Genomic DNA, 26322 nt, shown 5'->3' with positions numbered 1-26322 from the left:
TTTCTGTCAGACCACGGACCAATTTCTCTAAATTTTCAATCTGCAGTTTTCCAGCCGGGCTCTGTACGGTTTCATTTCCCCTCCTTCTTGGTAACAGATATGAAATTTAAAGCTCACTTGAGGATTAAATTTGAGGAATATATTCAATGTAACAGGGAATATTGGGAACGCCCATTAATTCTCTGGGAAGCGGCTAAAGCAGTCATTAGAGGTGAGATTATCTCTTATAGTGCAATGATCAGTAAAAAGCTAAGAGCTAGAGAAAAAGAATTAAATAATGCCTTGATCAATTCATATAATCGCTTACTTCTGACTAAAAATCCAGCTAATTGGGCAAGCTATATCCGAGCAAAAAATGAGAAAGATACATTTGCAATATATAGAGAAACCCAGTCTGATTTGAAACTACATTCCAAACTGTATAGGTATGGAAATAAATCTGGAAAACTACTAGCAAACTTGGTCAGGAATGATAGAAAGTCACCACTTATTGAAAATCTTCTTGTAGATGGGAAACTCCTTACAAAGAGTTCAGATATACATGAAGAAATGGCTAGATATTACCAAGAGATATACTCTCTAAGAAAATCTGACTCAATACAAGCGGAAGATTTTTGGAGCAAAATAATCTGCCCTAAGCTTTCCGCAGAAGTATTGGAAACTCTTAATGCCCCGATCAGGGTCGAGGAAGTAGAGAAAGTGATTCTCGAACTAGCTACAAATAAGGCCTCAGGGCCGGATGGCCTACCAAGTGAGTTCTATAAGATTTTGACATCGGAGATTGCTCCCCATCTTAATCAAGCATATAACGCCATGTATATCAAAGGAGAACTGGTACCGAAAGCTTTCTCAGCATCTTTCACTACTCTTATCCTTAAAGGTGGAAAAGATCCAGTATATAGGGAGTCATATAGACCGATTGCTCTATTAAATGTAGACTATAAGATCTTTATGTCTATCTTGGCCAAAAGATTGCAGGGGATCTTATCCGATATCATACATAAAGATCAAGCGGGTTTTTTGAACTCGCGAAATTCTTCAGCTAAAATTAGAGAAGTGCTATTGGTTTCGGAATATTTTTACAATACTGGAGGGAGGGAGAGTGAGGAAGGAGATTACATCCCAGATCTAGCTATTGTGGCAATCGACGCAGAAAAGGCGTTTGACTCAATACAACATGATCATCTTTTTACCTCGCTGGATCAGTTTGGGTTTAAAGGGAACTTCCTTAAGTTTATACAAAATTTATACAGTCTTCCATCCACTAGCATAATTGTCAATAATATTGTTTCTTCTCAAATTTTGCTTAATAGAGGAACTAGGCAGGGATGCCCCCTCTCTCCTCTCCTTTTTAACCTAGCTATCGAGCCATTGGCCATAAAGATCAGATCACAGCTGGAAGGTATTTTGATTGGCAGACAGGAGATGAAACTGGCATTATATGCAGATGACATCCTTGTCTATTTGTCAAATTCTCAGATTAACATTCCCAAGCTGTTACAAATTATTAATCAATTTGGTTTATTTTCTGGATACAAAACAAATGTCTCTAAATCCGAGATTTACTGGCTTCGAAAGAATAAAGATTCATTTCTGAAGAGTCCTTTTAAAACAGTCAAAGATTCATTTAAGTATTTAGGTATAGTAATACCCACGAATCCACATGACCTTTACAATCTTAATATCCCCCCAATATTAACAGCACTTAAAGACAAACTTAGATCATGGGAAAACCTACCCCTTTCTATAACAGGACGGATAGCCCTCTTCAAGATGGTCCTCCTTCCTAAACTACTGTACATACTACAGAATACAGCATTAATACTATTTGACAAGGACATCCGAAGTCTTAATAGCTGGCTTAGAAGTTTTATATGGCAGAAAAGGAAACCTAGGATATCCCTGAATAAATTAACACATGCCAAGTTATTTACAGGATTTGCATTACCTAATTTGCGGCTTTATAATCTTGCTTTTTTAGCACGTATAGCTGCCGACTGGATTTCAGGCAATAATTATGTCCTGAACAATGCATTAGAAGAGAACATATGCGATCCATATCTCCCCTGTGCTCTACTTCACTGTGCGTTGAAAGACATGCCACCTAGAATTAAGAAAATTAAATCAATTATTAATCCATTAAAGGCGTGGTGGAAGATAGGGAAACTCCTGTCCTTCAATTGTAAGGTCTCCAAATATCTCCCCTTAAGAGGGAACCCTTTATTTCAAGCTGGCATTGACTCCGCAGTTTTTAAAAATTGGCAATCAATAGGACTAAAAACGATAATACAATTTGTTGATAAGGATAACAAGTGCTTTAAAACATTTGAAGAAATCAAGAACAACTTCAACCTCTCCAATAAGGAGTTCTTTGCATTTCTTCAGGTGAGACATTTTGTGTCTGGATTAATGAGGGAGGGGGAATGGAACTGGGAGCTCGGTAAAATAGAGGACTGGCTAACACTAGTTAAAAATGGCCGTATGTCCATTTCATACTGTTACTATTTATTGGGAGCTGAAGAAGGGAAACGCACTCTGGAGAAAGTGGCTCAAGACTGGAGATTAATCTTGGAACAAGAGTATATAAATTGTAAATTTATTCAAAAATCCATTCATATGGTGGCACAGACCACTCTCTCAACAACATGGAGAGAATCACATCTTAAATTGCTGCATAGATTTCATTATACACCAGAAAAAGGTCATAAATTCCAGAACCCTAATTTTTATAAATGTCCTAAATGCTCCCTAGATGCTGCAGATATTACACATATGATGTTTAAATGTCCCCTGATTAGACAATTCTGGTGCAAACTGGAATATTGGTTTAATACCTCCCTAAAGATTTCCCCTTTTGAACTTTCGGCGACATTTGTCATATTCTGCTGCGACAATCTAGTAGAACAACAAATGAACAAAAAGATAATTAAAGTTTCTATCCTAGCAGCCAGATATTTAATATTTAAAAAATGGAAGACGAAAGAAATTCCCACGGTAATTGAAGTAAAAAATTATCTTAAAAAACAATGTATTATAGAGCAACGTGATACGAATATTAACAACGAAACAGATATCAGAAAATTCTTTGATAAATGGGCACCATTTATTAAGTCCCTCCCAACAACAGAGATCGATTATATTATTTTTCCCTTTCAGAATACAGAGATGGTTTTATTAGGGATATGGTAATTGCATAAGGTCTGGAGATATGGGGTGGGGGGGGGAGAGGAGGAGGGTCTGAGGCAAAATATTTTCTCCCCCCTTTTTTTTTTTTTTTTTTTTTTTTTTTTTTCTTTTTGTTGTTTTGTTTGTTGTTGTTGCTGTCGCTATGTCTGTTTGTTTGTTTTGTTGGTATTATTATTTTCACCAACGGGTGTATGGAATTGAGATATTATGGGAAAAGTGAACAAAATAATTTAACAGGAACCCTGAGATATAAGACTTAATAGAGTATAATTATTATTTAGGTTACTAAGGTCAGGAAGACTGAGGAATTGTTTGAATTTATTTTTTTTGATGTTCTCTTTCTCATTTCCCTTTTTTTTGAAAATTATGTAATTGTATATATATGTTGAAATATATATAATAAAAATGAATTTAAAAATTAAAAATGTATAATGTATCTAAATCAGGAAGAAAAAAAAATTGGGGTTTCATGACCCTTTAACCCCTTAACGACCGAGGACGTGCAGGGTACGTCCTCTTAAAAAAGTCACTTAACGACCAAGAACGTACCCTGCACGTCCTCGGTTTGGAAAGCAGCTGGAAGCGATCCTGATCACTTCCAGCTGCTTTCCGGTTATTGCAGGATGCCTCGATATCGAGGCATCCTGCAATAACAATTTTTGCCCCTCCGGTGCAGAGAGAGCCACTCTGTGGCCCTCTCTGCACCGGACATCGATGGCCGCATTCGTTGGTGGGTGGGAGCGTAAATGGGAGGTGGGTGGGCGGCCATCGATGGCTTCTTAGTCAGAGAGGGGGGCGGGATCGGGGGCGGGATCGCCGGGGGCGCGTGCACGGGGAGGGAGCGGGTGGGAACCGCTTACACTACAGAAACTTTTGTATATTATTGTACAAAATAATAAAAAAAAAACGTAATGGAACTCATCTAAGGGATCTGGGAGGGGGTGGGGGATTGATCTGGGGGGGGGGGAGCTACACTACAGAAAAAACTAAAATAAATTAAAAAAAAACATTTTTATATGCAAACTGGGTACTGGCAGACAGCTGCCAGTACCCAAGATGGCCCCCAATAAGGCAGTGGGGGGGGGGGGGGGGTAGAGAGCTGTTTTGGGGGGGGATCAGAGAGGTTGGGGGCTAAGGGGGGATCCTACATAGCAGCATATGTAAATATGCTTAAAAAAAAAAAAAAGTAAAAAAAAAAAAAACCCTTTTATTTTAGTACTGGCAGACTTTCTGCCAGTACTTAAGATGGCGGGGACAATTGTGGGGTGGGGGAGGGAAGAGAGCTCTATGGGAGGGATCAGGGGGTCTGATGTGTCAGGTGGGAAGCTGATCTCTACACTAAAGCTAAAATTAACCCTGCAAGCTCCCTACAAGCTACCTAATTAACCCCTTCACTGCTGGGCATAATTCACGTTTTGTGCGCAGTGGCATTTAGCGGCCTTTTAATTACCAAAAAGCAACACCAAAGCCATATATGTCTGCTATTTCTGAACAAAGGGGATCCCAGAGAATCATTTACAACCATTTGTACCATAATTGCACAAGTTGTTTCTAAATAATTTCAGTGAGAAACCTAAAGTTTGTGAAAAAGTTGACTATTTTTTTTAATTTAATCGTATTTGGCGGTGAAATGGTGGCCTGAAATATACCAAAATGGGCCTAGATCAATACTTGGGGTTGTCTACTACACTACACTAAAGCTAAAATTAACCCTACAAGCTCCCTACAAGTTCCCTAATTAACCCCTGCACTGCTGAGCATAATACACTTGTGGTGTGCAGCAGCATTTAGCGGACTTCTAATTACTTAAAAACAACGCCAAAGCGATATATGTCTGCTATTTCTGAACAAAGGGGATCCCAGAGAAGCATTTACAACCATTTGTGCCATAATTTCACAAAATGTTTGTTAATGATTTCAGTGAGAAACCTAAAATTTGGAAAAATTTTACTTTTTTTTTTTTTATTTGATCGCATTTGGCGGTGAAACGGTGGCATGAAATATACCAAAATGGGCCTAGATCAATACTTTGGGATGTCTTCTAAAAAAATATATATACATGTCAAGGGATATTCAGGGATTCCTGAAAGATATCAGTGTTCCAATGTAACTAGCGCTAATTTTGAAAAAAAGTGGTTTGGAAATAGCAAAGTGCTATTTGTATTTATGGCCCTATAACTTGCAAAAAAAGCAAAGAACATGTAAACATTGGGTATTTCTAAACTCTGGACAAAATTTAGAAACTATTTAGCATGGGTGTTTTTTGGTGGTTGTAGATGTGTAACAGATTTTGGGGGTCAATGTTAGAAAAAGTGTGTTTTTTTCCATTTTTTCCTCATATTTTATAATTTTTTTTATAGTAAATTATAAGATATGATGAAAATAATGGTATCTTTAGAAAGTCCATTTAATGGCGAAAAAAACGGTATATAATATGTGTGGGTACAGTAAATGAGTAAGAGGAAAATTACAGCTAAATACAAACACCGCAAAAATGTAAAAATAGCCTTGGTCCCAAACGGACAGAAAATGGAAAAGTGCTGTGGTCATTAAGGGGTTAATAAAAAGGATAGCCTTACCTTAGTATCCTGTTTCTTTGTGATCTTTTTGCCTTTCTCAATTACGGTCTTGGCACCTATGTAAAAACAAGTTTTTATTGGAATGCAAATCATTTAAAGGTTTTGCTGCTGCACTTTAATTAAAGTAAATTTAAACCCCTCAGAATACAATAGCATAGTAAATACAGACAGCTGAGAACTTCAATGAACTAACCGTCACACCAAGAAGGTTTAAAATGTAAATGTATTTAACCCTCAAAGCCTTTAAAGGGACAGTGTACTGTAAAATTGTTTTTTCCTTAAAGGGCCATTATACACTCATTTTTTCTTTGCATACATGTTTTGTAGATTATCTATTTATATAGCCCATAAAGGTTTTTTTTTTTAGATAAATGTATACTTTTGCTTATTTTTAAATTACATTGCTCTGATTTTCAGACTCCTAACCAAGCTCCAAAGTTTTATGAGAATACCGTCAGCTACCTTCTCCAGCTTGCTCCTGTTTGTGTAAAGGGTCTTTTCATATGCAAAAGAAGGGGGAGGGGGGAGTGTCTTATTTTCCCACTTGCAGTGGGCTTTCCAACTAACTTTTCAACAGAGCCAAACTGACAGCTTCTAAGTAAGTTTTTAAACAGTTTTATACTGGATTTCTATATCAGTATCTGTGCATCTTCTTCTTTATAGTAGTGTCTATTACATGCAGTTATATGAAAATGAGTGTATACTGTCCCTTTAATGTACTTCCAGTGACTTGCTATATGAGCTGCAGAGTAGAAAAGGTTGTGAAAATTATTATTTATGTTTACTTTGGTATATGAAATAGCTGGTTTTGACATTAAAACCACAATCCATTAAAATAGGCTGATCTTGCAGGTAAATCCAACCTCCTTACCTAATAACTTTCTATACACACACAAATGCTTCCTTACCTTATCTGTCTGTATACAAAAATCCAATACTTAAAGTGATATTAAACAGTATGCTAGGCATAATAATGCATCCAAAGCAAAGATTAGCTTTATAATTGTAAAATACATATACACATTACTCTATTAGTAGTTTAAATATTTAAGATATAGTGTAAAGTTTTAGTTTCCATAAAGTAATGGGTACCGCCATGTTTTAATTTTATATTTAGCCCTGTTTTCCGCAGAGAACAATAAGGGGCAGAAATAAATCAGGCAATAAAACTGTTTGTGCAAACCTAGATAATATTATGTTCCACACAGCCTTGTTTGGAGTCTCTTATATTGCCTGTTTTATATCTGTCCCTAGTTGTTCTCAGCAGGAGAGATAACAAGAAAACTTACGTTCAAACATGGTGGTGCCCATTACTTTATACAAAGTCAGTGGAGTTTGAAAAACCAACAATTTAAAGTTAAAGAGACAGTCAACTCTAATAACATTTCTCCCATTTTAATGTGTTCCCAATTATTCATTTTATCTATTGGAGTTTATTAAAATGTTTACAAATAGCTCCTTCACTTTCATTTGCAATAGCTGATGTTGCCTATTGTATCCCCCCCCCCATACTGAACATTTCTGAAAACCATGCAAACAAGAAAGTTTAGATAAAATAATGCTCCTAAAGGGGTCTGTGGCAGAGAGATAGTAATATGTTTACTTTCCATTATTCTCTGTAAGTACTGGCCTTTAAAGGGACAGTACACACTCATTTTCATATAACTGCATGTAATAGACACTACTATAAAGAATAATATGCACAGATACTGATATAAAAATCCAGTATAAAACTGTTTAAAAACTTACTTAGAAGCTGTCACTTTGGCTCTGTTGAAAAGGTAGCTGGAAAGCCCACTGCAAGTGGCAAATAAGACACTCCCCCCCTCCCCCTTCTTTTGCATATGAAAAGACCCTTTACACAAACAGGAGCAAGCTGGAGTAGGTAGTCGAGCATATTCACATAAAACTTTGGGGCTTGGTTAGGAGTCTGAAAATCAGAGCAATGTTATTTAAAAATAAGCAAAACTATACATTAATTTAAAAAAAAAAAACTTTATGGGCTATATAAATAGATTATCTACAAAACATTTATGCAAAGAAAAAATGAGTGTATAATGTCCCTTTAAGTAAACAGTAATACAGAAGATAAAGAGGACTGTGTGTAAATAATTAGATAACAATGAGGTATTCACTCCCAACAAGATCAGCCCACTGTATTGAACTGTGATTTCAGTTAAAGGGACACTCAAGTCAAAAATGTATATATATATATATATATATACACACACTTTCTGGGGGGAAACATCATACTGAGCATGTGCACAAGCTCACAGGGTATACGTATAGTAGTCTGTTAATGGCTGATGTCTGTCACATGATACAAAGGTCGGAAAATAGGAGAAAAAAATATTTTCAGAAAAAAAAAAATCTGTTTATTTCAAATTCAGAGTAGGTGTTATTGTATTGTCTTTTTATTATGTACTTCTTAATTATGTCATTCTAATGCATTGAGTGGTCCTTGAACATAAACAGTTATTTCAGATACATAAATATACATAAAGGAACAATTTTCTATACATTTTAAATTCTGCAGCTGGTATAACAAGTAATTAGAAACCCATTAAGGAGAAAACTATTATACAGTACACCGTCCCATTAAATTACAAGGAAATGGGATCAAATAAATAAATTAAAGTATAATGCAAAGTTTTTTTCGCTACACAAAATAAAACATTTTACATTACAATCTCATACTGTTTAATATCCCTTTTAAGTAGCTGATAGAGATGTGCATTCTTTTTCAAACTAACGCGTTAGGGTAAGTTATGTATTGTAACTACAGGTGAACTTTTTACCTGTAGCGTTGAAACATTTACATTAAGTTAAAAAAAAAATCATTTTCGTCTCCTTTTAAAAGAAAGCAAAAAACGAAAAGGGCAAGCAACGAATATACAAGAAAAGGAATTTCCTCAAACATTAGGAACAAAAATTTTGTCCGAAATTTTTTTTTCTTACCTGCACATCTCTAATAGCTGATATGAACGTTAAATAGAAATCAACAGAATGCAAAACTTTTCAACTTGTGATGACCATTTTCTATAAAACTATGAGTAAAGCGTGGAACTGACCCGATGCTGGTTCTCTGTCCTCCTCATCAGAGGTCTCGGAGCTGCTCATGGGATCAGGGACCCGTTGTTTATTGATGTCATGGTTTACGGTTTTCTTATCATTGTTTTGATGTCTGCAGATTGTAAGAAAAGAATCCATGGGTTCAATATACAAAGAATATACTTTCCTTTTATAAAAATTACCCATCAGTGATCCCCGTAATTTTATTCCCTGCCTCTTTTCTTACTTCACATACAGAATATTTTCTTCTGCTTCGGTTCCCATTTCCATAGTCATCTAAAAATATTTTGTCTGCTCAAATAGAACACAGCTGCTTGTTAGGAACACCTAATATTCTTAGTACTGCGATTCAGTAACCACACCTACAAATGATCAAGCACCTGCAACATACACAACTGCAAAAATAATCTGTAGTTTTGAGATTAATATGTAATTCCAAGGAGACTTTTTTGCGCCACCAGGAGGACGGAACAGAGGTGGAGGGGGGGGGGGGGGAATACAATACATAAATGAAATTGATTTATAAAAAAAAAATAATTAAAAAAAGCCCTGCTAGTGCCTAAAATGGTGTTGAATGTGTGGGAATGGAGGGGCAGGAATTTCAGATGTATGGTGCACAGCTGCAATTAACAGGCTTCTAATTACCGAAAAACAATGGCAAAGCTATGCATGTCTGCTATTTCCGATCCCAGAAAAGCTTTTGCAACCATTTGTGTTATAACTGCACAAGCGGACTATTTCTATTTAAAATGGAGTGAAAGCAAAAATGCTAAAAATTCTGTTTTTTTCTCTGAAATTCCTGCTAGCGAAAAGGTTAAAATAAAAACCAAAAATCTGATTTCTTCTTCAATTAAATAAGATTTTGTGATTTAAATAGGATTTCTTTTTTCTTTTTAAATACAATGCTTTTTGGAAAAAAATCTCGATAGCTTCTAAGTTATTCATCCTGAAATAATGATTATGTTTAAATTATGTAGCTTAAGACTATAGGTTCGTGCCTGCAATGGTTTCTTTTTGATAAATTAATTCCATTAATCCATGCACAATGTCGTGCTCTCCTAGATGTTTCTGTAAGATTATATTGGGCATTTTATTTCTATCTGGAAGAGATCACATTCTTGGTCTTGTAGTTCTCAAAACTGAATTTGTGTCTGCAAATATAACATGCCTCTTCTTCCCAAATGTTACATAATAAACATACAGAGTAAAAGGGACAGTGTACTCTAGAAATGTTGTTAAAAAAATTATATATATATATATATATATATATATATATATATATATATATATATATATATATATATATATATATATATATATATATATATATATATATCCTTATTACACATTCCCCCATTTTTCATAACCAACACTGTTAAATTAATACTTTTTACCTCCGATTACCTTGTATCTAAGCCTTTGCAGACGTCCCCTTATTTCAGTTCTTTTGACAGACTTGCATTTTAGCCTATCAGTGCCCTCTAATAAGCAACTCCACAGGAGTAAGCACAATGTTATCTATATGGCACACCTGAACTAGAGCTGTCTAGCTGTGAAAAACTGCCAAATACACAGAGATAAGAGGCGGCCTTCAAGAAACAACTTTCTGATTTACTTATATTATTAAATTTGCTTAATTATCTTGGTATCCTTTGTTGAGGGAGCAGAAATGCACTAATGGGAGCTAGCTGTACACACATGCTGGCCCAATGATATGAGGCATACAGTTATGTGAAAAAGAAAGTACACCTTATTTGAATTCTATGGTTTTATGTATCAGGGCATAATAAATATCATCTGGTCCTTAGCAGGTCTTAAAATGAGGTAAATACAACCTCAGTCGAGCAACATCACATGACATATTACACCGTGTCATGATTTAACACAAATAAAGCCAAAATGGAGAAGCCATGTGTGAAAAAGTACACCCTACTGCTTCCTTAGGCTAAGTAGCAGTCAGGCGCTGCTAATCAAATGCCCTTGATTAATTGATCATCAGCTGGCCACATCTTTTAAAGCTGAAGTTTTAGCAGTTTGCTGATCTGGAGTATTCAGGTGTGTGTGATCACAAACCAAGGTGGAAAGACATCAGCAATGATCTTAGAGAAGCAAATGTTGCTGTCCCATCAATATGTGAAGAGTTATGATGCCATTTCCAAACAATTTAAAGTCATCATTCTACAGTGAGAAAGATTATTTCGCAAGTGGAAAACATTTAAGACTGTTTCCAATCTTCCGAGGAGTGGACGTTCCAGCAAATTCACCTCAAAGGTCACACTATTCAATGCTCAGAGAAATTGCAAAAAACCCAAGAGTCTCAGACTCTACAGGCCCCAGTTAGCATGTTAAATGTTAAAGTTCATGACAGTACAATTAGAAAAAGACTGAACAAATATGGTTTGTATGGAAGGGTTGCCAGGAGGAAGCCGCTTCTCTCTAAAAAGAACACAGCAACACAGCTTAGCTTATCTGAACAAATCACAAGACTTCTGGTACAATGTCCTTTAGACAGACGAGACCAAAATAGAGAGGTTTGGCGAAAAGCAAACACAGCATATCAGCACAAACACCTCATACTAACGGTCAAGCACAGTGGTGGAGAGTGATAATTTGGGCTTGTTTTGCAGCCACTGGAACTGGGCACCTTGCAGTCATTAAGTCGACCATGAACTCCTCTGTATACCGAAGTATTCTAGAGTCAAATGGGAGGCCATCTGTGCGACAGCTAAAGCTTGGCCTTAAAAGGATCATGCAACCACCAAATCTACAACAGAATGGTTAAAAGACAAGAATCAAGGTGTTACAATGTCCAGACCTCCACCCGATTGAAATGCTGTGGCGGGACCTTAAAGGGACACTGAGCCCAATTTTTTTCTTTCGTGATTCAGATAGAGCATGCAATTTTAAGCAACTTTCTAATTTACTCCTATTATCAATTTTTATTAGTTCTCTTCGTATCTTTATGTGAAAAAGAAGGCATCTAACCTTTTTTATGAATTTATCCACCAATCAGCAAGAACAACCTAGGTTGTTCACCAAAAATGGGCCGGCATCTAAACTTAAATTCTTGCATTTCAAATAAAGATACCAAGAGAATGAAGAAAATTTGATAATAGGAGTAAATTAGAAAGTTGCTTAAAATGCCATGCTCTATCTGAATCATGAAAGAAAAAAATTGGGTTCATTGTCCCTTTAAGAGAGCTGTGCATAAAAAAATCCCTGCAAACCTCAAAGAACTGAAGCAACGTTATAAAGAAAAGTGGGCCAAAATTCCTCCACAATGATATGAGACTGAAAGTTATACAGAAAATGATTACTTCAAGTTATTGCTGCTAAAGGTGGTTCTACAAGCTATTGAATCATAAGGTGTACTTAGTTTTTCACACATGGCTTCTCCATTTTGGCTTTATTTGTGTTAAATAAATGACACAGTGTACTATGTCATGTGTTGTTCACCTGAGGTTGTATTTACCTAATTTTAAGACCTGCTAAGGACCAGATGATTTTTATTATGTCCTGATATGTAAAACCATAAAATTCAAAGAGGGTTTAAATTTTTTTTCACATGACTGTATGTCCAGTCACCATTTAGCAGAGAGTTCCCAGATACAAATTGTTAGCTCATTGTTTGTTAAAACGCCAGTTAGGCCCCGCCCTCTTTACGTCACTAAAAATACATTCATGTGACGTTTGAGTCCAATCACAGGGAAGCTTGTCCGTAACTGAATGAAATCGAGCCTAACCACTGTTTTTAGTGACGTAAAGAGGGTGGGGCCTAACTGGCGTTTTAACAAACAATGAGCTAACAATTTGTATCCACTTGAGACACTTTGTATCCTTTATTTTTAAATCGATCAAAATAAGAACTACTACGTTTAAGCCCAGAATTTTCTCTCCATCACATGGAACAATTATGCTGACATAATATCAGTACGAGACGAACAGCGTCACACACTTTGGGGATAAGTTATCATCTTTATCATTTTGATATTAGTTAGTGTTTTAGATAAGTAGTTATAGTATATCATACAAGAAACATCCTGCTAGGAGGCGAATCTGCATACATAGTACTATGCTGTCAAAATTACACATAGTATATTCATGTATCGTTTACCAAATGTTTCAAGCTTGAGGAACATAAGCATTTTGCATACACAGTACTATGCTGCTAAAATTACACTGGGTTTATATTTATGTACGGTTTACTAAATGTTTCAAGCTTGATGATCATAAGCATATGTTTTTCCACATATTTTATCAGGTTGATGTTTAATTTAATTTTTATTTTTTATTATTATGTATTATTATGGTTGTAGATATTATGATATGATCTTATGTGTGTTTTTTATATATATATATGTATCAAATACACAAATGTTTTGTGCATTACCTGTGATATTTCTGTATATAGAGGTTACTATATCAACTACTCATTAACTTACACACACACAGGTGCTAGTGTTTAACTCATTAACTATTTGTCCTATCAGAGCAAAAGCTCACTCCCTACTTCCTGATATATAGCAAGTGTGTTTTAAGATTGTTTTATAGCCTGAGGAAACAGCCCTTAGGTGGCTGAGAAACGCGTCGCTTGTTTTTAATAAAGTCTTTTTAATATACACTTGCTATTATCCAGTTTCTTCTTTTTGCTGGATGTATATTCTTTCCAGTATATTTTTGGAATCTTTATTTGGGACGTTTGCTATCCTGCTGCTGGGAGTCTACAGTCCATTGGGCGGCTGAGAAGTCCCAGTATTGCTGATATTGCACTTGGAGGTGCTTTGCCTCTTGTAAGTGCAACTTTATAGCCTCATATCTCTTTGGTCTAAACAGTACTGGGCTATGTGTTTGTGTGTTCCTCTCGTCTCTCCAGGCTCTAACTAACAGGCCCCCTCAAGGATTCTCTGGATTTGGAGTCGAGTTGACGGTTATCAGTGAGCTGGACCACTACTTAAGTTCCAGCTTGCCACAATAGCACCATTGGGGTGCGCCTCATTTGTGAGTATATTTTCTCTTGTTGGTTCTGTATCCATGTGTTTTTGGCGATATTAGGCCATGTTTGGCGCCTCTGTTCATCTCTTCTCTTAGACTATGTGCTAGTACAGCACTGGTAAGTCACTGCCACCCCCCTTACCCGCATTTGGCCGCCACAGAGCCCACCTGTACGTCATAGTATACAGGGTTATAGATCGCGGACTCTCACGTTTTTTAAACCGCAGCGATTAATCGCGGTTTAAAACCACATCCGTGATTAATCATGCAGCCCTAGAAAAAAACACATCTAGCACAGCTATTTTTATTATAATGAGCCCCTTATTATATAAAAAATTAAAAACTGCATGCGCTGAACTGTCAGCTTAATTTTGACTTTAAATTTCCCTTTAACAAGTCTTTACTGTCGGTAATGTAGGTAATTTGTAACGATATTCTAATTCTATATTTTATACAAGCTTTTTTCTTATAAAGCAATCCCTTCTCACAGTGATTAAATGGACTTTAGACTTATGAAACAAACAGAAAATGCACTTTGTGCACAACTGACTTCTAGATTGTTCATTGCCTGATAAATCCCATAAATGTGAGAAATATTTAAAAAAAAAAAAAAATGTAAAACACTAAAAATGCGCACTTTAGCTCAAGAGGTTAAACAGATAACAGGTGTTCTCCCATGTAATTCTGGTGATTGGAGCGTACATAGCATACAGCCACACCTAACTGACACATTGGCCATATCTACCAAAGTACTGCGCTGCGCCAGGTGCACAGCTTTGACTGCGTTTAACCCCTTAAACAGAATACTTTACTGAAACAGAGAATTTTGTTTTACACTAGAATGTTGATTTAAAAGTGATAAAGCAGAAAAAAATATAACTAATGATAGCGAAGAATATTATTGAAATATTGCTTGAACAGAACTAGTTAATCTCCAAAAGCAGTTAAATGCATAGTTAAAGTCAGCATTGGACTAGCAATACACTACTGGCCTGAAGTCAACACTGCAGATAAGCCAATCAGGGCCTGCAAAGGGGAGTAGCTGTCAAACAATCCCCATCATGTTCAGCTGCAAATTGCTGTCCTACCTTTAACTTAAAGGGACATAAAACCCCAACATTTTGCTTTCATGATTAAGATAGAACATACGATTTTAAACAACATTCCAATGTACTTTTATTATCAAATTTTAGTTTTCTTGTTATCCTTTGTTGAAAAGGAAGGCAAGTTCAGGAGTGTGCTTATGTCTGCAGCACTATATTGCAGCAATTTTGCAACAATGTTATACATTAGCAAGCGCACTAGATGGTAACACTATTTCCTGTCATGTAGTGCTCAGGACTGTGCACGCTACCTATCTAAATATCTCTTCAACAAAGAATAACATGAGAAAAATGCAAATTTGATAAGTAAATTGGAAACTTTATTTAAAATTGTATTCTCTATCTGAATCATAAAAGAAAAAAATTGGGTTGTATGTCCCTTTAAAACTTAGTTTCCATTGCAGTTTTATACTGTGTAAAACCAGTGGTAACTACAAGTATCTCCATTAAAGTCGATGGAGATGTTTTACTATTATTATCAGTTATTTGTAGAGCGCCAACAGATTCCGCAAACGCTAACTATACCATCAGTTTACAACAGCAACAGAAACTAGGCCTAAGTTTTTAACCCCTTTGTGGCAGTTAAACACATACTTCTATTTAAGCAATAGAAACGAAACGCTCTAGCAAATGTAGTTATTTTATTACTGCTCATTCATGTCCCTTTAAATAGCTTAAAGGTGCAAGTATGCATGAAATGAACTCAGTCACGCAAAGTGTCAGGACACGGTAGAATGGCTAATCCATCTGCCTTAATAATTTAATTTGTCTGAAACCGCCTTTACAAAACATGCACATGCCTCAGCGTATTTACTTACTTAGTCCAGTATGTGAAGATATCATGAAGCAAAACATTTTGGGAAGTAAATTTCTGCAAGGGAAAAAAAAAAAAGTTTTAGATCATTTAGAAAAGAATAGACAATATGCTCATATATAATATTCTGAGGCTATTATTTTTATTTCAGACGCAGCAGGGTGCATGCACAGAGAAGGAAACAGAACTTGACAAACGTTTATAAGTAGCACAACATAAATTGTAAGCATCAATGTATAAGTATATACAGGAAGAAGATGGTTGATAAAATTATTCAGTTTCATTTTCCAGGTAATAAGACTGAACACACTTCAGCATATAATGCCTTCCTCAGAAGACACAGTAAAACAGAGCTCGACAAACCCAGGAACCACCGGCTCCTAGAATTTTGCCCCTGGCTCCTAACTTTTTGGGTGATTTTTTTTCCATATATCTATATACAAATACCATTGTCTGGATGATAAAAGTATGTCTACAGCACAGTATGTAAAGGACAAGTAAATACAGTAGATTTGCATAATGTACAAATGCATGATAACAAGACAATGCAATAACAATTAGTTGGAACTCCAAATGAGTAGTAGATTTTTTTTCTGACAAATTTCAAAGTTATGTATATTCCCACTCCTCCTGTATCATGTGACAGCCATCAACCAATCACAAATGCAGATACATATATATTCTGTGAATTCTTGCACATGCTCAGTAGGAACTGGTGACTCAAAAAGTGTAAATATAAATAGACTGTGCACATTTTGTTAATGGAAGTAAATTGAAAAGTTGTTTAAACTTACATGCTCTGAATCCTGAAAGTTTAATTTTGACTTGAGTGTCGCTTTAAATAACAATAGAACTCTCTCTCTGGGCAGTTTTACCAGCACTAGTAGCAGAATCTGGTAGGGAGGAGATGTTTTCTTCCAAATTGGGCTCCATTTGCTCTAACGCCAGAGAACATAGTTTCCTTTCAGAGTGAACTTTCTGCACCATTTATTTATTCAGGCTTCATTTCTTATGACACACGTTCCTGTTCTAGTTAAAACAGTGCAGTGATAGAGGACTTATTCTTTTAATTTATTATCGGTGCCTTCCTCTGTTTCTTCAATGACCTGAGCAAATGTTCGCAGGTAATGTTTCTTAAAGGGACAGTCAAATCAAAATTAAACTTTTACGATTAAGATAGAGCACATAATTTCAAACAACTTAACAATTCACTTCAATTGTCTAAATGTGCACAATCTTTTTTGTATGCACAGCTTTTGAGGCATCAGCTCCTACTGAGCATTTACAAGATTTGAAGAATATATGTATATGCATTTTTTGATTGGCTGATGGCTGTCACGTGAAGCATTGAAAATTCCTTTGAGAGTCAAACTAATAGTTTCTGCACTATTCTACTGTGTTTGTGTTTTTTGTTCATGGTTCTATCACACCTTGATCCATTGGTTTGATCAGCAAAGCGATGTTTGGAAGCAAAAATACCACCATTAGGATAACAGGTGACCAAAATAGGAAGGAAGATGCCAGGAGCATTATCGAGAATTACCAACATCTTGAAAGATTCTCATTTTCCACACAATATTTCTCCACCTGTGGAACAAATCCGTTAATAATGTCCTCAAATCTGCATAATCATCCAGAATGTTTTTTATTGCTGCAGTAATGCACTGGCAGAGAGTGTTTGTTAATGGTTTTTAATGCCCTAGAGTTCTGCCTATGGTAGATGACAACGGGCTTTAATTTTTTTTTTTTTTTTTAAATCAAAGATTTTTATTGAGGTTTTATATATATATATATATTACAATATGTTATATTATATGTTTCTTCACATACATAACAATTGCAGGGTTACACATCTATAGAAAAAACAATCAAAATAAAATCAATCTAAGCAAGAACAACTGACTTTCTACTTAAACATATGGTAATGAAACCCCAATTTTTTTTTTTATTTTTTTTTTTGACTTTGTATAACTCCCACCTTTTCTATAGGTCACTTCTGGGCCTATACCTAATACCACTGCAGGGAATTAGGGTGATATATAACCACTCATATATGACAATTGCAGGGTTAAACATCTATAAAACAAAACAAAACAAAATCAGTCTAAGCAATAACAACTGACTTTCTACTTAAACATATGGCAATGAAGCCTCATTTTTTTTTTTTTTTTTTTTAGACTTTGTATAACTCCCAACTTTTCTATAGGTCACTTCTGAACCTATACCTAATAGCTTGTATAACTGCAGGGAGCTAGAGTGATATATAGCCACTTACATCCTATAGTATGATAGACTAAATGTAATATAAGTATGTATTTATTATTTAATATAGGGATAATGACTTATATATAATATGACCTTCTAGATGCTACTGACATGAGAATATAGGAGAGAAGGTCTTGACTACTGATAATGCTGATATTGGTATAGGAAGATAATACTATTCTCATAACATAGAAGAATGACATACAATGACAAATGGAGATTAAGACTGTTGGAGAGGAGTAAATGCATACAAGTTTAGGCTACCTAGTTTAAATTAACTTGATAAAAATGGCAAAGAAGGTAGGTGTGGGAGGAATAAGTAAATATGAGAATTAGGTTCCCTCTTGAGATAGTGAACTAGTTACAGCTCCTACTAATTAACATGTTGTGTCACCCTTGTATGGTGTCCAAATAAACATTGGCTAAGAGGTCCTAATATTATAAGAAGTTAAACATCATTACCAATATATCTCACTTTGTTTGAATAAACCAGGGATCAAACAAAGTGCATTAGCATATAAGACAGCCTAGCTTGTTCATTCACAAGCTAGCTGAATCTTAGCATAGGGAAATGCATAATAGGTGAGGAACACATCTAGATAAATGACATCTATATTATATATTATTACCGGATAAACCTTCTGGAGAACTATTGAATATTTGACCCAAGATGTTAGAGAAAAAATATATACATTCTAATTTCAGTTAGAGGTTATGCCTTCAGTGAATTTCAAAATAATTTATCCGTTTGTACAACCTAACCATGAGGAAAAAACCTTAGTGTGCACATGCTATGTCACAGCTCTAATTTATATGGACTATGCAAACAATAAGTAGTAATACACAGAGCTAACTATACATTAGAAATAAACTATTACAGACGTAATACCAAGATAAGCATATCAAATACCATTAATATATATTACTTGCTTTTGCCCCTTTAAATGAACAAATGGCGTCTCGTGAGTACTTAAAAAAAAAAAAAGGAAAATATGCCTGACATAGTGCAGTTCTGAGTGCTATTGTGATCGTTCATCTTCCATTAGCCAACTCCGGAACGAATCTTAACTGTTGAACCCTGGTGTGTGACTAAGTCCTTCCAATACTGTAATAAGGCTGACTCGCCCAGCAAGAGAAAAGTACCTTTGCAAAAGTTCAAGAATCTCCCCTGTCTTATCTCCATTACAACATATCTCCCAGGGTGATGAGGATCGTGGGTATTATCCCACATCCAGTCGCGGGAGCCGGCCGCACCCCCACAACCAGGTTCCCCATACAAGAAGATAGACATGGGCCTCACGTTGAAGGTTACCGCTGAATCTGAGGTAAGTTGGTTAGACTGGGCTGAGTCATCTGTGGTGGCCTTCCGACTTGCGCCGGTCAAGACCAAATGCAAGGTCTTAGGATGAGGTTCCGGTATCTGCCTTGTAATCGGTAAGTTTGATCGTGATGTAGGTGTGTCTGCCTCCTGAGGATCAAAATTATCGGCTCCTTCCTCTGCGTGGCTTTCTTTAACAACGGCCATGAGGTTGTGAAATCCCTTCTCTGCCTTGATGTCAATTTCTGCCAATAGCTTGTGTATAGTTGCATAGTACTCCTCCATAATGAATCAGCCACAAGACTGAATGCTGAGAATAGAAGCAGGTTAATACTGCGTTACTCGGTTACTGTAGGAACCGAGGGGGGGTAAATGAATGTGTAACGATGTTACGGCCTTCACTTTCAGCCGGTCCTATATGTCTCCTGTTGATACAGTCATAAAAATGAAGATATCTTTCTACTTCATATCATCTCCTCCTTAGTTTTCATAAGTTGTATATTAGGATGGCTGATTAGTGAGAAGATAATCTGTAGAATATTCGAAAATCTTGAGGAGCTTCTCCATTATGCGTCTGATCATGGCCTCAGCTTGGACACGCCCCCCACGGGCTTTAATTTAAAGGGACACTGAACCCAAATTTTGTCTTTAGCGATTCAGATAGAGCATGCAATTTTAAGCAACTTTCTAATTTACTCCTATTATCAATTTTTCTTTGTTCATTTGCTATCTTTATTTTAAAAGCAGGAATGTAAATCTTAGCAGCCAGACTATTTTAGGTTCAGCACCAAGAATAGTGCTTGCTAATTGGAGGCTTACATTTACCCACCAAGAAGCAAGCATAACCCAGGTTCTCAAACAAAAATGGGCCGGCTCCTATGCATCACATCCCTGCTTTTTAAATAAAGATAGCAAGAGAACAGAGGAAAATTGATAATAGGAGTAAATTAGAAAGTTGCTTAAAATGGCATGCTCTATCTGAATCATGTAAGAAAAAAAATTGGGTTTAGTGTCCCTTTAAAGTTATAGTAAACCCTAGCATTTGTGGAACGCAAGAATCCTCCAGTGGAACAAATAAAGGGGACGTTCAGTCATGAAGTATAAAATACTTCATGCTGAAAGTTCCTTTATTTCTCTGAAGCTTTCACCACTCTAAGCACCTCAGGCCGCCCGCAGCAGAATTCTATTGAAGTGAGGTGACGTTTTGCGGGCCAGCTGGCCTTATGCCGGATAGCTAGCACGCTATTGGCTAAGATCACCTCACTGCAGAATAACCTTCTTCCGTGTGCTGCCTGAGCTGCTCACCGCGGCGAACGCTGCAGACAAATAAAGGAACTTTCAGCATGAAGTATTTTATATTTCATGACTGAAAGTCCCCTTTATTTTTTGCACTGGTAAATCCTAGCATTTAAAAAAAACGCTAGGATTTACTATCACTTTAAAGCCTGAAACATTTCCCAACAGCTTTGTCACATGATCTTTTGAAGCCTTGAAACCAGGCATCAATTTTCCCTTCAGCCACACAATCAAGGATAGTTCCAGCACTCTGTCTCGGATACAGAAAACAAGCTCAATCCAGAAAAATAGCAGTTTAAAAACAAAGATATTTATTCCAAGGTAAAAACAAAAGAACAGGTAACAGGTGAACAAGAGAACATAGTCAAACGCGTTTCGTCATCAATATACACTTTCTCAATGACTCATAATTGTTAACACTGACTTATAGACTTATAAAGTGTTAAAGCACACCCCATTTAAGTCAAATTGTTAATTAACTCTTTACATTCCAGTAAGAGATCTGGCTATTCAATACCCCTTTATAAATATACCTTATCTTGAACAAAAATACATGTACAAATATAAACATATTTCAATCTATATATTTATAGACATATAATGTATTACAGTTATGGGTACTATAAAAAGCAAAAACTACCCCTTTGTGTGTTCAATAGATAATGGTATATATAGGTTTGTGTATTCAACATATTTGATATTACCACCTTGTACTTATTTGATTAATTCCTGTGACTCAATAAAGAAGGCGATAGAAAATGTTAAACATAGACAATATAGTTATTATAGGCTTCAATCCACAAAAAAGCTTAATGTCCCATTCCGAGTTAGGCCCAGCTGGTATTCTGGTTTCTAGTTGAAAGATCCATAATACCTTCTGCTATTTTAATTCTCTCTCCTCCTCATGGATGCCTTTTTGTGTGTTGGATACCTTGGACCACCAATAAGGAACTGTTTGAATTGTGGTGTCTGCGAAAGTGTAGGGCTATTGGAGTGGTGGATTCAGGGTCCTCGATGGTCCTTAAGTGTTCCAAAAAAATTATCTTTCAGAGATTGAGTCGTGTGACCCACATACGTTTTGTCACAGCCCAAACACTTTAGCAGATAAACCACAAATTTAGTGTTGCAGTTTATATATTCTCTGATTTTAAATGTTTTTAATTCATCCTGAGATTTAAACTCATCACCTAAAACGATATAGGAACAAGTTTTACACCTCCTGCTTCCACATATATGGAAGCCTGCTTTTTTAGTCTTATTTTCCAAAGGTAACATAAAGGGCGATAAATTATTACCAAGAGTCTTACTTAAAGTGAATGTCAATTTAGATGAGTCGGTGCCCGGTTTTAATAATCCTATTAAAAACAAGGGCACTTTAATTCATTAAAATTTACATTTCACTTGTTTTCTTCAAGTACTTACCTTTTAATTTTCACAGCCGCTCCAGCGATTGCCCCGGCCATCGGAAGCCTCTTCATACAATCAGGCAACACCGTGATTGGAGGAAGCCAGATTCGTCATTTTGTACCCACAAAGAGGGCTTGCGACGGGCGGAGGAAGCGCTGCAGTGGCTGTCAGGATTAAAAGGTATTTGAAGAAAACAAGTGAAATGCAAATTTTGATAAATTAAAGTGCCCTTGTTTTTAATAGGATTATTAAAAACCGGCACCGATTCATCTAAATTGACATTCACTTTAAGTTAAGACCTGTATCAATTATTTTATTCATTGTCAGGTCAGTTCTCAGAATAGGTAAGGCGTTCTTAATTATCTTGCAAACATAATTATATTCTTTACTATAGTTAGTAATGAAAATGTGTTTCTTATTAAATTCACTCTTTTTTATCCTTCTTTCTTTTTTTCAATAATTCTCTCTCCATGTTATCTACTTGTTTTTCATTATAACCTCTTGACAATTTTTCCTTGATTGTAATGTATGTGTGTCTAGACATTCTTTTCCAAAAAAACATATTTCATCCATATTAAGAGTTTGTTCAGGCAAGTATCCTTCCTCCTGAATAATTATATCCAATTCCTCCAGCGCCTCAGCTGCCTTCACATCTGCACTAGCAGCCTCACCAGTCACCTTGAAATTATGGAAAGAAAAATTATTCTTAAACAAGTTATGCCTAGCATTAAACTGAACACCACCTCATGTTATTTTAGCATCGCTAACAAACTTATTGCTTTAGCCTGGATAGTCAGCTCGCTGCATTTGGCGTTTAATCCAGGTGGCTAGTAATTTTTCCATTTCACGAAGAGGTCAAGTTATTTTGTGATTATAATTGCTTGCATTGGTACAAAGCCTTTCACAGCTTCTGTATTTCGCTCTTTGTCTTTTAATATGGTTAATTTCACCATGTGGGACATACCTAGTTCACGTGCTAGCCTGAGCACTAGTTTTCCACTTTAATATGGCAAAATCACTTTATCTTGGTGTCAAGATCAATTGCCTTCGTCTTTTCCTTCTGTGACTCCATAGATTTGCCTTGGGGTCTTTTAGTAGCCATGATGCAAATATCTGTACAGTACTGTACTTTAGACTAATATGTTGGAAAAAAAACATGACAATACGTATTAACGAAACCAGACTGCCAACACACAGCAACGAAAACAGACTGTAGGCTTCAAAACAAGCACTTTCTATGGCAGCAAACTGTCATTGTTATACTGGTAGAATGCAACTTGAAAGAACTTGTGAATGTGTGCATTGTTGTCAAAACCTCATAAATTGATTCCTGTATATCTCAACGTATAGAAAGATGTGCATGTCTTCAGTACTATATGTAAAAGTTACAGAAACTGTTGTAGACACTGCTATCATAATATTGCCTAGGATGTATTCAAGCTCCTGAGAATACCTTAGTATGTTCGTACAGAAGTTGTTAAAAGGGCCACAATAATTGAAAAAAATCACATTCTCTAATCTGTTAAAGCATGTTATTTTAAGACTATCGTCCCTACACTACTGTGTGTGTTTAACCCTCGCAACGGAGATAAACACACAGTAGAAGTGCTGCTCAAGACCTGTTGCAAAGGTTAAATACACAGTAGTGCTGGGTTGATAGTCTTAATATAACTTACTGAAGCATTAATTAGAGCATGTCATTTTTTTTACTATTATGGCCCTTTAAAGCAACACTAAACCCACAGAGATAGAGTACTTTGTGGCAGCAGTTCTTCAAGAGCACTAGATAGCAGCACTATTTCCTGCCATATAGTGCTAAAGATGCCTACCTAGGTATCTCTGCAACAAAAAATACCATGGAAACAAAGCAAATTTGATAATAGAAGTAAATTGGAAACTATGCTCTGTCTGAACTGTCATATTCCTTAACAAATAAAATAAATGTACAAAATGTATTTGAAGATTATTGTTAGTGTAATCATTGCTTTATTATATAATTATGTCTAGTATTGTCTTAGTACTTAGTCCCCTTTTAAGTTTTTCAAAGAATACCAATAAAATGAAGTCATTTAGGAAAACATAGAATTTGAAATCATTAAAATATAACTTTGGCTTCCATGCCCCTTCAATCTATTAGTGATTTTTTTGGAACTGGCACATAAATATTGCATATATTTATTTCCAAAAGCCACTGATAAACACACTGCTCAGAAAGTGATACACCAGCAGCATGAGTTCAGCGCTATATACACACACGTTGCACCTACCTTTCCACTCTGATGCTGGAGTGCTCTTGCTGCTTTACTGTATCCACTCAGCACAAGATGTTGGTGAATAAGAGCCAAGAGAGAGACCTCTGAATTTTCCATCATTCAGGTTCGCTCTATTCCCAGACACTCAATAGTACAAAACTGCTGCTGCTTATTATCGTCACATTACCATTTACAACCACATGCTTCTAAGAATTACTTCCGGCGCTTAGTGTGTAAGTAATAGGAAGAAGCTAGAGCCTATCCCATGGTAACATGCGAGTCACGTGATACTAAAGGCATGCAAGAATCAGTAAAGCGAGTTGGTGGGGGAATCTTCAAAATTATAGACGTTCTTTGTAGGTTTTTTTTTACGCCGGAGTATTGTGCTGCTTACTAATAGGATCTGTAACATACAATCTGTCGGCTTTATTAATACAGTATACGTCATGTGGCTGTATAGTTTAACAATGGGGAGAGGTGGACGGGCGATAACTATATTGTTATTTTAATATCTGTATGGAAGCTTCAATTCTTTTTTTTTTTAGGTATTTTTTTCCCCTTCAGATTCTATACCTAAAATACAGAGACTTGTATGTTGAAGAACAGTGGGACAAACCACTAAAAGATAACTACATTCCAGCCAGCATGAACTTATTGCAGCCTCTGTTCAAGCCCAGGACACCTTTCAGTTTTCCGAATGGCGTCAGAGAGTGATTACTTTCAATCCTCCTGATAAAATGTTTATCCAAAATGAAATAGCCGTTACAAAGTGTAATTTATTTATACCTCTTAAAACCATGGGTGGTTTTTTTTTAGACTGTTGGAAATAAATGTGTACTGCTGTGGTACATACAAGATAATGGCACAGTCAACACCAAAATTGTTATTGTTTAAAAACATAGATAATGCCTTTTCTACCCATCCACCAGCTTTGCACAACCAACATTGCTATATTAATATAATTTATAACATTTAAACCTCTAAATATCTGCTTGTTTCTAAGCCACTACACACAGCCTATTATCGCATTCTTTTTTTATTAGCTTTTCAGAACAAGAGACTGCTAATCTATGTTGGCCATAGATAACACTGTGCTCTCTCCCATGGAGTTGTGGCTGACACTGCACTAATTAGTTAAATGTAAGTCGATATTTAATAAATAGCCATGTGATCAGGGGGCTGCAAAAGAGGCTTAGATACAAGGTAATCGTAGAGTTAAAAAAGAAATATTAATATAACCTTGTTGGCGCTATAAAACTGAGAAATTGGTAATAAAGAGATTATCTATATTTTTAAACATTAACTACTTTGGAGTTGACTATCCCTTTAATACCTGCATTCTATTCTAACACTTGTATGAAGAAAAAGAGCTTTTTTAGTGCCATATATTGTCCAATGCATGGGACCACGTCATGACAAACCCCAAAGATAAATCCTACACTCACATATATTTAAATGTAATAATTTAAATTAAAACACCTTTATAGTGTTTACAAATCATGTCAAATGCAGACGAGACATAGAAGTGGGTCGTTGCAATGTAATACTGGCTAATGGCTGAATCATACAACTAGCGCTGCTGATTGGATCAGCAGCGTTTTCCGTTCGGGATCAGCAGTGCTCTAAGAGTCCCGAGGGGTATTTCTACTGTGCGCTTAACTCTTTTGCAGTGGTTAAACATGTAGTAGTCCAGGGTTGATAACAGATCGGAGCATGTAATTTTTTTCCACTAATGGACCCTTAAAGAGACATACATGGTTTTATATTACAACAGGATAATTGTACAATTAAAGGGACAGTCTACACCAGAATCTTTATTGTTTTAAAAGATAGATAATCCCTTTATTACCCATTCCCCAGTTTTGCATAACCAACACAGTTATAATAATATACTTTTAACCTCTGTGATTATCTTGTATCTAAGCCTCTGCAAACTGCCCCTTTATTTCAGTTCTTTTGACAGACTTGCAGTTTAGCCAATCAGTGCCTGCTCCCAGATAACTTCACATGCACGAGCACAGTGTTATCTATATGAAAT

At 36.0% G+C, this 26322-nt stretch overlaps 1 protein-coding gene across 3 annotated transcripts in view; it reads right to left on the bottom strand.

The window, feature by feature from the left end:
* Positions 1-24473, bottom strand: part of TCOF1 (treacle ribosome biogenesis factor 1) — a 312533-nt gene extending 288060 nt beyond the window's left edge. For all 3 annotated transcript variants that reach the window (XM_053718654.1, XM_053718656.1, XM_053718655.1), the window contains exons 1-4: positions 24300-24473; positions 15751-15803; positions 8837-8949; positions 5766-5821 (exon numbers count right to left, since the gene is read on the bottom strand). In XM_053718654.1, coding sequence (XP_053574629.1) covers positions 5766-5821; positions 8837-8949; positions 15751-15803; positions 24300-24404 — 327 coding nt within the window. In that variant the 5' untranslated portion in view covers positions 24405-24473. The remainder of the gene's footprint in view (positions 1-5765; positions 5822-8836; positions 8950-15750; positions 15804-24299) is intronic.
* Between the last annotated feature and the right edge of the window lie 1849 nt (positions 24474-26322).

Source organism: Bombina bombina, chromosome 6 (genome assembly GCF_027579735.1).
Source record: "Bombina bombina isolate aBomBom1 chromosome 6, aBomBom1.pri, whole genome shotgun sequence".
Lineage (NCBI taxonomy): Eukaryota > Metazoa > Chordata > Amphibia > Anura > Bombinatoridae > Bombina > Bombina bombina.
The sequence above is the reverse complement of the archived record's forward strand: the minus strand, read 5'-3'. Positions and strand labels throughout refer to the sequence as shown.